The sequence below is a fragment of the Rhinoderma darwinii genome, chromosome 5 (assembly GCF_050947455.1).
Source record: "Rhinoderma darwinii isolate aRhiDar2 chromosome 5, aRhiDar2.hap1, whole genome shotgun sequence".
Taxonomy (NCBI): Eukaryota; Metazoa; Chordata; class Amphibia; order Anura; family Rhinodermatidae; genus Rhinoderma; species Rhinoderma darwinii.
In genome coordinates, this window is record NC_134691.1 from 268,681,065 (window position 1) to 268,696,582 (window position 15,518).

The 15,518-nt window shown below is 45.9% G+C and overlaps 1 protein-coding gene across 3 annotated transcripts in view; it reads right to left on the bottom strand.

Annotated features, from left to right (window-relative positions):
- NEK11 (NIMA related kinase 11) overlaps nucleotides 1-15,518 on the bottom strand; it is a 272,607-nt gene that overhangs the window by 114,741 nt on the left and 142,348 nt on the right. For all 3 annotated transcript variants that reach the window (XM_075827127.1, XM_075827126.1, XM_075827128.1), the window contains exon 6: nucleotides 9,462-9,588. In XM_075827127.1, the coding sequence (XP_075683242.1) occupies nucleotides 9,462-9,588 (127 nt within the window). The remainder of the gene's footprint in view (nucleotides 1-9,461; nucleotides 9,589-15,518) is intronic.

The window sequence follows — 15,518 nt, forward strand, 5'->3', positions numbered from 1 at the left end:
ATTTTTATAATTAAAATGCCAGCAGGAGTAGTAGGAGAAAAGCTGTTTTTGGGGCAATGTCTCTGTTTTGTCTTTTTATCAACAAATGTATTATTTTTTTAACTACTTTTTATTAGTGCATACTGTTCGAATCCCATTTATTACAAACTTGATTGTAATGTTTCGCCTTGTATTTTAAAGTAAGAGTGATACAAGTGAACACATGGGAATAGTAGGGAGAGTCAGTATTACTACAAATAGTGTTCAGTAAATGCGCTTTATTTGAGAGAACCATGGAGATAGTATTGATTTCTTGGTGCCCAAACGCGGTCTGTTGTAACCTGCTGCACACATGTGTTGTGTGGCAGGTGATAGCAGCACAGGACGCAAAGAAGTATTACACTCTCTTTCTTCGTAACAATAACCATTGACTTCTCAAGTTAAATCAGTATAGTAGGAAGCGCCAAACAATGCATAGCAACCGGCTATTACCAGAAGAACCTGATGTGGGCGTACGGCCGCCGTTATACTGACCGGGATAAGATTGCAATCTCCCGAGCAGTAATAAACCACAGTTTGCCGACTGGGCTCAAGTCACGGCTCCTGATTATCAGCTCTATGGTTTAGAACGGCTGACACCGCCGTGCTATGCTGTTCAGTCATGAGCGCTCGGAGAATGAAAAGCCTCAATACTGCAGCCTGTTCATTCATCTGGCGCCTGTATTCAGCAGGTCTAACAAGAGTAAAATGATTAACTAATCTCTCCTTCGATTGTGCTTTCCCTACTCTACTGCCGGTTTCGTCCCGATATACGTTTCGCTGACCGAGGTCTGCTTCTTTCGGGGGCGGGGGCACTTTTTATTGGCCAAAAACTGACTGGCGTCTTGTATAGCCAGTCAGCAGCCTGAAAGTATAATGTTTAAGGTTGTGTCCTATTCATCCACAATACAGTGGGTAAATGTTTCAGAATACAGAAAAAAATACAAAAACTTGGGAGTTGTATCCTTTTAACCTCATTAGGGCCTGTTGACATCAGCGTTGCCTTTACGTTGAAGGGTTCCGTCGGAGATTAATGGTGATGCAAACGGAAGCTAAGGTTTCCGTTTGCATTTGTGTTGAGGGATTAACCCGACGGAAACCCCTGACGGAACCCCTCAACGTAAAGGCAACGCTGATGTGAACACAGTCTTACCGTTTGTGGAAGTAGCAAAGTGCAACTTGCAAATGAACACAGGATGTACTATTCACAGTGTATTCCTAACGAGTCTTGATCCTATATTATAACATTTATTTTATCATTTTTTAAGTTTTAGTAATTTTTATATTATTTTTGCAGTTGTTTCTTATTATTTTTCATATTTTTGATCATTTTTTAAAAATTAATATTTTAGTTCTATTGTTAGGGATCTGCCAGGTACTTCATCTAGGTATACTCCTGGGATTAATCAATCCACACCTGAGGCCAGACCTGTTCGACTGACACCATCTCCCACCAACCAGGGTGGCAGGCTCAGGAGTGGGAGAGCCTATCGCGGCCTGGTCTGTCGGAGTTAGCTCCGCCCCCTGTCCTTTATTACCTGCCCTGTTCTCTCCCTCAGTGCTTGTAATTCTTTTGGATTCCTGGCCCCACTGCTGCTTGCTCCAGCCTGCTTCTGCCGTGCTTCTGCCTTGCTGCAGTTCTGCTTGACCTGCTTTGCTTTGCCCCTGGCTTGCTTCTGTCTCCTTGCCCGCTTGGGTGTACTCACTTCGTCCTGGTCCTGACTGTCCCTTCGCCGCTCCGTTTCCTCGTGGCGTTCCGTGGCTACTGCCCCTTCCCTTGCATGTTCCCTGTTTGTTTTCCTGTGCACTTAGACAGCGTAGGGACCGCCGCCCAGTTGTACCTCGTCGCCTAGGGCGGGTCGTTGCAAGTAGGCAGGGACAGGGCGGTGGGTAGATTAGGGCTCACTTTCCCTTCACCTCCTTCCTGCCATTACATAATTACAAGCCCTTACCTAGTCTACCATTTCTCCTACGCTGACGCTATCATGGACCCCCTTGAGACCCTGACCCAGCAGATGCAGGGCCTCTCCCTACAGGTCCAGGCCCTGGCCCAAAGGGTCAATCAGGGTGACGCTGCTTTAGTAGTACCCCTCACCTCACCTCTAGAACCCGACCTCAAGTTACCTGACCGGTTCTCAGGGGACCGTAAGACGTTTCTCTCCTTCCGGGAGAGTTGCAGACTGTATTTCCGCCTAAAGCCCCACTCCTCAGGTTCCGAGAACCAGCGGGTGGGTATCATCATATCCCGACTCCAGGAAGGGCCCCAAGAGTGGGCCTTCTCCTTGGCTCCTGACGCCCCTGAACTTTCCTCTGTTGATCGTTTTTTCTCTGCCCTCGGACTCATTTACGACGAGACTGACAGGACTGCTTTAGCCGAGAGTCAGCTGGTGACCTTACGTCAGGGTAGGAGACCGGTTGAGGAATACTGTTCTGATTTTAGGAAGTGGTGCGTAGCTTCTCAGTGGAACGATCCGGCCCTAAGGTGCCAGTTTAGGTTAGGATTATCTGACGCCCTGAAGGATCTGCTGGTTAGCTACCCCTCGTCTGACTCCCTTGACCAGGTTATGGCCCTAGCAGTACGACTTGACCGACGTCTCAGGGAACGTCAGCTAGAACGCTTCAGTGTGCTCCCCTCTGACTTTTCTGCGATCCCCCCCGAGGTCCCGTCTCCTCGCCCCTCCACGGAGGACTCGGAGGTACCTATGCAACTCGGGGCCTCCATGTCCCCTCGACAACGTAGGGAGTTTCGCAGAATGAATGGTCTCTGCTTCTACTGTGGGGACGACAAGCATCTACTGAACACCTGTCCCAGGCGCAAGAATAAGAAGCCGGAAAAATTCCGCGCCTAAGTGATCATCGGGGAGGTCACTTGGGCGCACAGGTATTTCCCGTTAATGTGAAACGCAATAAAATTTTGCTTCCCTTTCAGGTCTCGTTTGCTGGCCGGGCTGCCACGGGCAGTGCTTTCGTGGATTCAGGGTCATCTGCTAATATCATGTCTGTGGAATTTGCTATGTCTCTAAAGATGCCTTGTATTGATTTACCTTATCCTATCCCTGTAGTAGGAATCGACTCTACTCCCCTTGCTAATGGTTATTTTACTCAGCATACTCCTGTTTTTGAACTCCTGGTTGGCTCCATGCATTTGGAGCAGTGCTCTGTACTGGTGATGCAGGGATTATCGTCTGATCTGGTTTTAGGCCTTCCCTGGTTGCAGTTGCATAATCCCACGTTTGATTGGAATACTGGGGATCTCACCAAATGGGGTAATGAATGTCTTATGTCATGTCTTTCTGTTAACTCTATTTCTCCCCGGGAGGAGGTAAACACGCTTCCTGAGTTTGTTCAGGACTTCGCCGATGTGTTTTCTAAGGAGGCCTCCGAGGTGTTGCCCCCCCATAGAGATTACGATTGCGCTATCGATTTGGTGCCTGGTGCCAAGCTTCCTAAGGGTAGGATATTTAATCTTTCATGTCCTGAACGTGAAGCCATGAGGGTGTATATCCAAGAATGCCTGGCCAAGGGTTTCATTCGCCCGTCGACTTCTCCTGTAGGTGCTGGCTTCTTCTTTGTGGGGACGAAGGATGGTGGTCTTAGGCCGTGCATTGATTATCGTAACCTGAATAAGGTCACCGTAAGGAACCAGTACCCACTTCCTTTGATTCCGGATCTTTTTAATCAGGTTCAGGGAGCCCAATGGTTTTCTAAGTTCGATCTACGGGGGGCATATAACCTTATCCGCATCAAAGAGGGGGATGAGTGGAAAACTGCGTTCAACACACCCGAGGGTCATTTCGAATACCTGGTCATGCCCTTTGGGTTGTGTAATGCCCCTGCTGTCTTCCAGAATTTTATTAATGAAATCCTGAGAGAGTACCTGGGTAATTTTCTTGTTGTGTACCTTGATGACATACTGGTGTTTTCCAAGGACTGGTCCTCCCACGTGGAGCATGTCAGGAAGGTGCTCCAGGTCCTTCGGGAGAATAATCTGTTTGCTAAGACTGAAAAATGTGTCTTTGGGGTACAGGAGATACCATTTTTAGGGCAAATCCTCACTCCTCATGAATTCCGCATGGACCCTGCCAAGGTTCAGGCTGTGGCGGAATGGGTCCAACCTGCCTCCCTTAAGGCGTTACAGTGTTTTTTAGGGTTCGCCAACTATTACAGGAGATTTATTGCCAACTTCTCGGTCGTCGCTAAGCCTCTTACGGACCTTACCCGCAAGGGTGCTGATGTCCTCCATTGGCCCCCTGAGGCCGTCCAGGCCTTTGAGACCCTCAAGAAGTGCTTTATCTCGGCCCCCGTGCTGATTCAGCCCAACCAAGAGGAGCCATTTATTGTGGAGGTTGACGCTTCCGAGGTGGGAGTGGGGGCCGTCTTGTCCCAGTGTACCAGCTCCCTCACCCATCTCCGCCCCTGTGCTTACTTCTCTAGGAAGTTTTCGCCCACGGAGAGTAACTATGATATTGGCAACCGCGAACTTCTAGCCATTAAATGGGCTTTTGAGGAGTGGCGGCACTTCCTGGAGGGGGCCAGACACCAGGTAACGGTCCTTACGGATCACAAGAATCTGGTTTTCCTAGAATCGGCCCGGAGGCTTAATCCTAGACAAGCTCGGTGGACACTATTCTTTACCAGATTTAATTTCTTGGTTACCTATAGGGCTGGGTCCAAGAATATTAAGGCTGATGCTCTGTCACGTAGTTTCATGGCCAATCCTCCTTCTGAGAAGGATCCTGCTTGTATTTTACCCCCTGGTATAATCGTCTCTGCCACGGATTCTGATTTAGCTTCTGATATCGCGGCTGATCAGGGTGCAGCTCCCGGGAACGTCCCTGGGGACAAACTGTTTGTTCCCCTGCAATACCGGCTGAGGGTACTCAGGGAAAACCATGACTCCGCTCTATCTGGTCATCCTGGCATCTTGGGCACCAAACACCTCATTACCAGAAACTATTGGTGGCCTGGGTTGCCTAAAGACGTTAGGGCTTACGTCGCCGCTTGTGAGGTTTGCGCTAGGTCCAAAACCCCTAGGTCCCGACCTGCGGGCCTACTACGTTCCTTGCCCATTCCCCAGAGACCTTGGACCCATATCTCCATGGATTTTATCACCGATTTGCCTCCATCTCAGGGCAAGTCGGTGGTGTGGGTGGTAGTCGACCGCTTCAGCAAGATGTGCCACTTTGTGCCCCTTAAGAAGCTACCTAACGCCAAGACGTTAGCTTCTTTGTTTGTGAAACACATCCTGCGTCTCCATGGGGCCCCAGTCAATATCGTTTCTGACAGAGGGGTACAATTTGTTTCCTTATTTTGGAGAGCTTTTTGTAAAAAGTTGGAGATTGATCTGTCCTTCTCCTCCGCCTTCCATCCCGAAACTAATGGCCAAACGGAAAGGACCAACCAATCCCTGGAACAATATTTAAGGTGTTTCATCTCTGACTGTCAATTCGATTGGGTCTCATTCCTTCCCCTTGCTGAATTTTCCTTGAATAACCGGGTCAGTAACTCGTCAGGCGTCTCCCCGTTTTTCTGTAATTTCGGGTTTAACCCAAGATTCTCCTCCGTCTCCCCTGGTTGTTCCAATAATCCTGAGGTAGAGGATGTTCATCGGGAACTGTGCACTGTCTGGGCCCAGGTTCAGAAGAACCTAGAGGCGTCCCAGAGCGCATAAAAGATTCAGGCGGATAGTAGACGTTCTGCTAACCCCCGGTTTGTCGTCGGGGATTTGGTCTGGTTGTCGTCCAGGAACTTGCGCCTTAAGGTCCCGTCCAGGAAGTTTGCTCCCCGATTTATTGGACCTTATAAGATCATTGAAGTCCTCAACCTTGTATCCTTCCGTCTGGAGCTCCCCCCATCATTTCGCATACATGACGTCTTCCATGCCTCCCTCCTTAAACGCTGCTCCCCGTCCTGGTCCCCCTCAAGGATACCTCCTGTTCCCGTTCTCACCCCTGAGGGGGTGGAATTCGAGGTGGCCAAGATTATGGACAGTAGGATGGTCCAGGGCTCCCTCCAGTACCTGGTCCATAGGAGAGGACTTTGGTACCTGCCCGTGATGTTCACGCTGGGGTATTGATCAGGAGGTTCCACCTTCTCTTCCCCACTAAACCGGGTCCCCTTAGTAAGGGTCCGGTGGCCCCTCATAAAAGGGGGAGTACTGTTAGGGATCTGCCAGGTACTTCATCTAGGTATACTCCTGGGATTAATCAATCCACACCTGAGGCCAGACCTGTTCGACTGACACCATCTCCCACCAACCAGGGTGGCAGGCTCAGGAGTGGGAGAGCCTATCGCGGCCTGGTCTGTCGGAGTTAGCTCCGCCCCCTGTCCTTTATTACCTGCCCTGTTCTCTCCCTCAGTGCTTGTAATTCTTTTGGATTCCTGGCCCCACTGCTGCTTGCTCCAGCCTGCTTCTGCCGTGCTTCTGCCTTGCTGCAGTTCTGCTTGACCTGCTTTGCTTTGCCCCTGGCTTGCTTCTGTCTCCTTGCCCGCTTGGGTGTACTCACTTCGTCCTGGTCCTGACTGTCCGTTCGCCGCTCCGTTTCCTCGTGGCGTTCCGTGGCTACTGCCCCTTCCCTTGCATGTTCCCTGTTTGTTTTCCTGTGCACTTAGACAGCGTAGGGACCGCCGCCCAGTTGTACCTCGTCGCCTAGGGCGGGTCGTTGCAAGTAGGCAGGGACAGGGCGGTGGGTAGATTAGGGCTCACTTTCCCTTCACCTCCTTCCTGCCATTACATCTATTTTCTTTTCTTTTCTTTAGGTGAATGGGGGATTTTTAGAGTGGTGGGGAATTACGAAATGTATTATTCATAAATTCATATTCTGGCCGTTTCCAAATTAATATGATAATGTCCATATATTGATGCCATATCGAGATCTTATTAGTGTAGGTCTGTATTTGTTCACTATAAACCACTTCCTCCTCCCACCACCCAAGGAACAGATTGGCAAAAGTGGGTGCACATGCCGCACCCATAGCAGTTTCCTGGCTTTGTAGGAAGAAGCATGACTCAAAGATGAAGTAGTTCTTGGTCAGTATGAATTTTAATGCTCTAATAACGAACTTCCTTCTGCTGGGATTATAATCTTGTTCACGGCCAAAGAAGAAATCCACAGCCCTGCAACCCAGATTGTGTCTAATGCTGGTATCTGGTATAAAGACTATAGCACATGTTTCCAGAAGCTCTCCCTCATCTAGTTTGGCACTGTCTAATTTTTTAAGTATTTGCATTGTATCCCGAGTGTAAGAGGGAAGTTCATATACCATTCTACGCAATTCGTGATCTAGCCATTGACGGCATCTCTCTCTCAGTCAGATACCCCAGGCCAGAGACTATAGGTCTGCCAGGTGGCTGTTCTATACTCTTGTGTATCTTCGGGAGCATATAAAATGTTGCCACCTTAGCGTGTCCGACTGAGAGATACTTGGCCTCATTCTGCATGATTGCTCACTCCTCAAGGTCAGATAGTATAAGTCTGTCGTATTCTTTCTGGAATTGTGAAGTGGGATCCCCCCATAGAGAAAAAATAATAAATTATAAATAAAAAAAAGAATAAAAGAATTCTAAAGGATGAGGAAGTAATAAGTAACAGTATATTTGGAAATTTAAATATGAACTATTTTAAATACCTCATAAGTCTTCTAGTTTTCTGGTAAATTCTTTGTCCATTTTTATGATTTCTACCTTTTTTATTTCTACCTAACTTTATCCCTTTCACCCCCATTCCTGCCACCTCGAGCCTTACTTTAATATGTGAATACACAATTGCTTACAATGGTGCACATGACTAAAAATTTTCTTTTTGACAACAGTCTGGGAACACAAAACCTAAAATTTCACACAAATGCAGCATATGAAAGATTTTGCTCCTTTAGACATTTTTCACACTTTCTTGAGTGCATTTAAAAAACAGATAACAAACACCATAAAAACTGGTTCATAAATGGCAACACCGGTCACACAGACAGTTGCATTTTTTGTTAAAATTAAAGGGGTTTTCCAGCCAGTAAAAATTGAGGGCCTATCCTCAGGATAGGCCATCAATAGCTGATGGGACGGGGTTCGACTCCCGGGACGCCCCACCATCAGCTTTTTTGAGGGTGCAGCGTTCGTACCTTTCTTTTCTACTTGCTCACTGTGAATCGTCGACAGATGTGTAGCGGCGATTCACAGGTGTTGCAGCCTTCTTCTGCCATTGAAGTGAATGGGATAAAAGGCTGCAATATGTGTGAATCGCCGTTACACCAGTGTCGATGATTCACAGTGAGCAAGTAGAAAAGAAGGGGAAGCAGCGCTCGTATGAGCGCTCCACCCCCTTTAAAACATCTGATCGGCAGGGGTCCCAAGAGTCGGACCCCGACCCATCAGCTATTGATGTCCTATCCTGAGGATAGGCTATTCATTATTACTGGCTCGAAAACCCTTTTAATGCCCTGAAAAGTCTCACACCTACAGCATTCTATATTTTTTTTTAAAAGCCATAGGGGTCAAAAATGAATAAAAAACATTTATCAAACTAACGTTTTTTTCCATAGAAAAAAATCAGTGTACAGTAACTTTTAATTTTCCTGAGCAGTTTAAGAAATTTATGCTGAGCTCTGATTGGTGAGAAAATAAAGAAGGTAAGAAGCACTCAAATGGTCGAGATAAAACATCAGTGATTTATTTCAGTATGCTTACTGAAATAAACAACCGGTGGGTTATTTATCTCAACCATTTGAGTGCTGCCTACCTTCTTTATTTGCTTTGGATACTTTGGAGGAAGTTGGGACCATGACCCTGGTTTAGCGTGCACCATAGAACCACAAACACATTGCACGGAGTGCTGTTCCCATCCATGTTTTCTATGAGCTCTGATTGGTGACTATGGGCAACAAGGCCAGTTTTTCTGGTTGACAGCTCCGATAAATGAGCATTGGGTGTAAAGAACTTTTTTAGCAAACAAACATGGCATGAAAAGCTGATCTAAACACTGTGATTCGAGCCTTAGAATAACCCTTCCACAATAAATAAATGGTATAACATGTTGTAGGCTGTTACATTTTTGGCGCTTGCTACAATCACATATTTGTGAAAATTAGACCAATCATGCAACTGAAAATATAGAGAAAACATGCGTAAACTATCATCCAGATGCCCTATATATAGGGTATGTGCCATTTTCCAATGCAGATCTGTGATCTTTTACAAATGAAATACTAATATTTGAACTTCAATGATATTGAATGAGCAATATTTAAAAGCTTCAGAATTAATTCAAATTTTATTTTAGAAGGATCTAAGAGCCTTTTCTTATTTTCTATTATTAGTTACTTAAACCAAGCACACAAATTCAGCATACAAAATGTTTAAGTTAAGAATACATTGAAATGTCAGAAAGGACAGTTGTACATTGCACTGGAGAATTCCTTGATATATCTGAATAAACACGATGCCTACTCACCAAATGTCTGACTTTGAATCATATCCCTGGTGCTTTAAGGCTTCAGGACTCATATAGTATGGTGTCCCAGTAAATGTTGTTGCCAGGTCACATGAGCCCATCAAAAGACGTGAAACCCCAAAATCCCCTAGAAGCAGTTGGAAGAAATATATAAATAATGAACACATGTGTTGTGGTAATCTGTCTGACATTAGATTATTGTATAATCTCAATAAAACAACCTATTTTTTTTTTAGCATTTAGGGGATAATACGAATAAATGCTGCATTCTAGTAAAGAGATTAATTCGTCCTTAAATAAGATGCGTGCTGCAATTTCGAACATGTAAGAATTTATTGTTTAGATGTACGTGTGTTACTAAATGCAACCTATTTGCCACATGTCAATACTGTAACACTTAATTCATAGTAACATAGTTTTGGAAAGTTGAAAAAAGACACAAATCCATCCAGTTCAGCCTTTTGTCCTGCAATGTCGAGTCAAAGGAAGACAAACCCCCCCTTCCCCCTCATATGAGAAATCCCTTATATGGTAGAAGTCAATTTTCTTTATCTTAGGGAAACAAAGTCTCCTTTCGACTCCAGTAATCTTGTACATATAACTTGTAATATTATAACTTTCAAGAACAGCATTCAGGCCCCTTTTGAAATCTTTCTCTGAATTAACCAGGACAACTTCCTCTGGCAGAGCATTCCATAGTCTCACTGCTCTTACAGTAAAGAATCCCCTTCAAAGCTAATTTAGAAACCTCTTCTCTAGACCTAGTAGATGCCCGTTATGGAATCACTGGTTAAGTAATTCCCATAATGGAAGTTTATGGAGTTGCTAGGTGAGCGATTCCCCAAAGACTGCTGGAGACTGTCGGCACTGAGCGTGCAAATAAATCCACAACCCCAAATCTGTCACAACACTGATCATCAGAGTCTAATGCTACTCTATGGTTTTCGCCAGAGCCCACCGCAAGGCGGGATGGTTTTTGCTGCATAGAACCCAGGTTGTTTTAACAGAGTTCGGTGTTAGATAAGAGGTGCAATGAGGGCAATACCAGAACAGGTAACAAGATAGCCAGAGGGTAAACAGAAAGTCCAAATCACAAATCTCGGGGATGTCAGAAATAGCAGAGGTCAGTACCGGCCGGGAGCAGAAAGTCCAAATCGGTAAGCATGGAGTAATCCAGAGACAAGCTGAGATCCAGTTCCAAGAAGTCAAAATAGCCAAAGAAACAGGGTTTAGTCAGAACCTTGATCAAACACATGGAAATCAGGAAATTCACAAGCAAGGAACACATACGCAACCCAGGTCTAAGTACTCCACCCTTACACCTAATAGGAAGAAAGACAGAGAAAAGGACACTGGCGTAGCTATAGGGGTCGCAGCGGTCGCAATTGCGACCGGGCCCTGAAGCCAGGGGGGCCCACAGCCCCCCGCACCACATCAATAAAAAGTTACTATAGTAACTCGGGCCGCGGGCCCCTGTTACTATAGTAACAGACTGTACTTACCGTCCTGGTTCCGGATGGCAGCGGAGGTCCTGACATCAAGCGCTGTGCGCAGCGCATGACGTCACAGCGCTATGCGCCGCGCACAACATCGAGAGGACAGAACTTTCGCCGCGGCTGAAGAGGAAGGTAAGATTAGCCCTGACTGGCGGGGTCCGACTCCCGGGACCCGCCAATCAGCTGTTTTGAAGGGGCCGCAGCACTCGTACGAGAGCTTCTTCCCCTTCATTCCGCTCACACTGTGAATCGGTGTCGGCGATTCACAGTGTGAGCGAGTAGTGAAATGAAGGGGAAGCAGCTCTCGTACGAGTGCTGCGGCCCCTTCAAAACAGCTGATTGGCGGGTCCCGGGAGACGGACACCAACACATCAGCTATTGATGGCCTATCCTGAGGATAGGTCATCAATGTTTAGGGACTGGATAACCCCTTTAAGCCTACGATGTAGCAGGCTTAGAGGGCCCATGAGACAGGATCACAGATTATGTGATGCTGTCTGCTGGGCCCTGTATCTAAGCCAATCACATGGTAGGCTTAGATACATGGCCCATGTGTGATCCTGTCTGATGGGCCCTGTATATAAGCCTACCACACTGTAGATTTAGATACAGGGCCCCAGCACAAAGTAATCTTATACTGTATAAGATTACTGTCTGCTGGACCCTGTATAAATACAGGGTCCCACAGACAGTATCACACATGGGCCCTGTATCTAAGCCTAACACATGTGTTACTAATCGTTTTTCTTGTGTGTTTTCTTACAGGTTCGGTCGTTGGACTACGTCGGATTCCAGGACTACTTCGATGACGGCTTTTTTTTTATTATCAATAAAATGGTTAATGAGGGTTGTGTGGGGGTATTTTTATTTCAATAAAATATTTTTTCTATGTCTTTGTGTTTTTTTTAAACTATATTACTACCGCCTTAGTAATGGCCGCCGGCTGATTGACAGCGTCCATTGCTAAGGCGGGGCTTAGTGTTAGCCGGTGCAGAGGCTAACACTAACCCCCTTTATTAACCCGGTACCCACCGCCACCAGGGGTGCTGGGAATAGCCGGGTACCATTCAGTACTTGACCATCTGTAGTGATGGTCGGCCACTGGGGTGGCCGCAGGCTGGTATTATCAGGAGGGGAAAGGCCAAAAACAGTGGCCCTTCCCACCCTGGTGATGCTAGGCTGCTGCTGCTTTATTGTATCTGGCTGGTTATGAAAAATGGGGGGGACCCCACGTCATTTTAAAGAAATAAAATTAAAAAAAATTGGAAAGAACGATGTCGGGTCCCCCCCCCCCCCAATTTTCATAACCAGCCAGATACAACACAGCAGCAGCAGGCAGCATTACCAGGGTGGTAGGTGCCACTGTTTTTGGCCTTCCCCAGCCTAATACTACCAGCCTGCGGCCACCACGGCGCCTGCCCGTCACTACAGATGGTCGGGTACTGGTTCGTACCCGGCTCTTCCCAGCACCCCTGGTGGCGGTGGGTACCGGGGTAATAATGGGGGTTAGTGTTGGCCTTTGTACCGGCTAACATTAAGCCCCGCCTTAGTAATGAAGGTTGTCAATCAGCCAGCGGCCATTACTAAGGCGGTGATAATAAAGTTTAAAAAGATACAAGCACATAGAAAAAATATTTTATTGAAATAAAAAAAACACAACCCTCATTAACCATTTTATTGAGGGGGGGGGGCCCAATAAGAACTTTTGCATCCGGGCCCATGAGCCTTTAGCTACGCCCCTGGAAAAGGGATAGGCTAAACAACTAAAACCAGAACTGCCCAGAAGCTAGACTAGTAGCCATGGTAATCTTAAAGGGACGGACATTTCCTAACAGCCCCGTTGTCTTACTTATGTCCTGAGTACAAATAGATCATTAGACAGATTTATGTATTGACCTTTGACATATTTAAACATAGTTATTAGGTTACCCCTCAGTCATGTTTTTTCTAAACTAAGTAACCTCAATTTTGATATTCTTTCTGGGTACTGCAGTCCACCCATTTCATTTATTACTTTAGTTCAATATTACCTAAAGGGGTTTTATGGTTTCTAGAAATCAGCTTGATTAATCTCTACCCTAAACTTGCTGCCACTTAAAGGGGTTGTCTCTCTATGATATCCTCTTTTCAGTTTGAAGTTGGCCCGGCTGATATTGTCAGTCGAAGCATACATGCCCGACTCCCAGAACTTCCCTCCTTCTCCCCCCGATCAGCAGAATGAAGGGACCGTGGCACTCTGTCATCGGGGGGTCAGGCTCCAACCAATCATACATTGAAGGCCTATCCTAAGAATAGTTCTTCAATGTTTATTGCCTGGTAAACCTCTTTAATTTTATTATGAATTTTTATCACATCATATGTTTTATAGTAACTACATTGAATAATAACACTTTCATTACAATATTTTAAAACAAAGTGCTATATTTCATTTATTGCCAAAATGACATCCATCGGCTAATTAATTGTACAGGAAAGAAACAATGAAATCATTTTCAACAGTTTTATTTTAAAGTTTGAAAAAAATTATCTCTAGTTGTAGAAATGTCAAGCAGCAAATGATTATTTACAGTCAGACATGAACATTTGTTAACTCCATAAAAGCATCTTCTTAAAAAGTGATTATCTAAAAAATAGTCACAGAAATATAACTAGAGACAAAATTAAAGGTCTTTACCACTCTAAGGCTGGGTTCACACGACCTATTTTCAGACGTAAACGAGGCGTTTTATGCCTCGTTTTACGTCTGACAATAGGGCTACAATACGTCGGCAAACTAGGGATGTCACGATACCAGAATTTGGACTTCGATACCGATACTTCGTTTAGTATTGCGATTTCGATACCAATTTCGATACTTTTGCCAACAGTAATAATAAAAAAAAATTCTTCCGTTTTCTGATGTGAGGCGCGGCGTGTAATGAATTTTGAATGCGCCTCACATTAATAGTAATTAATCCCATCATGTTTCTCAGTCATAATGGGTTAATGTGCGATGTACATGATGGGGTTAATTACTATTAATGTGAGGAACATGGAGGTTAAATTCATCGCACCTCGCGCCTCGCGCCTCACATTAATAAGTGAATGAAAGCCGTGTTTATTTCATTTTTTTACAGCGTACATATCATAAATGATGCAAAAAAATTGTTGTGCGCGCCATTACTGAATGTGTATATTTTATGTATTGAGACTTATTTTAATGTTTATTGTAAAAAAGGTGAAATGTGTATTTTTTTTTAAATTTTAACAATACTTTGTTTTTACTTTTATTTTTAAACTTTAATATACTGGCATATATCAGATATATGCCAGTACATTAACCTGTGGACGGATAGCACACAGGCAGTTGTTAGGACATACTTGGGTATGTCCTAACAACATGAAATATGGTAAGACAGCCCTGGGGTCCGTCAATAGACCCTGGGCTGTCTGCCCATATATGGTATGGCTCTCGATCGCGTCACAGGAATTCCCTGTGACGCGATCCAGGGGCATCCCCCCTTCTCACTTTCCCCTGAATGCTGCAGTCAGCTGTGATCGCAGCATTCAGGGGAATAACGGCGGAGATGAGAGGTTTCTCTGGTCTCCGCCGTTATAGAGCGGGGCTGCGGCTGTGTAATACAACCATTGCCCCGCTCCTGACAGGAAGTGCGCGCGCGGTCAGCATGAGGTGATTCAGCCGGCGCTGCACTAATGAGCGGAGGTTCAGGCACTGAGGACAGAACATGGGGGTGTTTTGTAGAGCGCCCGCCATGTTCGGTCTTCAGTGCCGCCGCTCATTAGTGCAGCGGCGGCCGCATCACATCATCCTGACCCTGCGCACTTGTCAGGACTCAGGAGCGGGGCTGTGGCTGAATTACACAGCCGCAGCCGCGCTCCCATACATTCATGTATTACTATACTGAGCTGTGCGGCTGCGCAGCTCAGTATCGAAATACAGGAAATAGCGGTATCGAACCGTTTAGGGATGCAGAGTATCGAAACAGTATCGAAGTTTCGATGCACCGTGCATCCCTACGGCAAACATCTGCCCATTTATTTGAATTGGTTTGCCGACGTACTGTGCACACAACCTGTCATTTACGCATCGTCGTTTGACAGCTGTCAAACGACGACGCGTAAAAATACAGCCTCTTCAAAAGAAGTGCAGGTCACTTCTTTCAGACGTAATTTCAGCCGTTCTTCATTGAACTCAATGAAGCACAGCTCAAAATTTACGGCTGTCAGAGAAGCCTCGCAAAATGCGAGGAGGAGCATTTACGTCTGAAACGAGGCAGCTGTTTTCTCCTGAAAACAGTCTGTCTTTTCAGACGTAAATGCCTGCTATCGTGTGCACATACCCTTAGGGTATGTTCACACGAGGGCGTCCGTTACGGCTGAAATTACGGGGATGTTTCAGCCTGAAAACATCCCCGTAATTTCAGCCGTAACGGCATGTGCAGGCGCTTGAACGCCGCGTCAATTACGGGCGTAATTAGCGCTGCTATTCATTGGAGTCAATGAATAACGGCTCCAATTACGGCCAAAGAAGTGACAGGTCACTTCTTTGACGCGGGCGTCC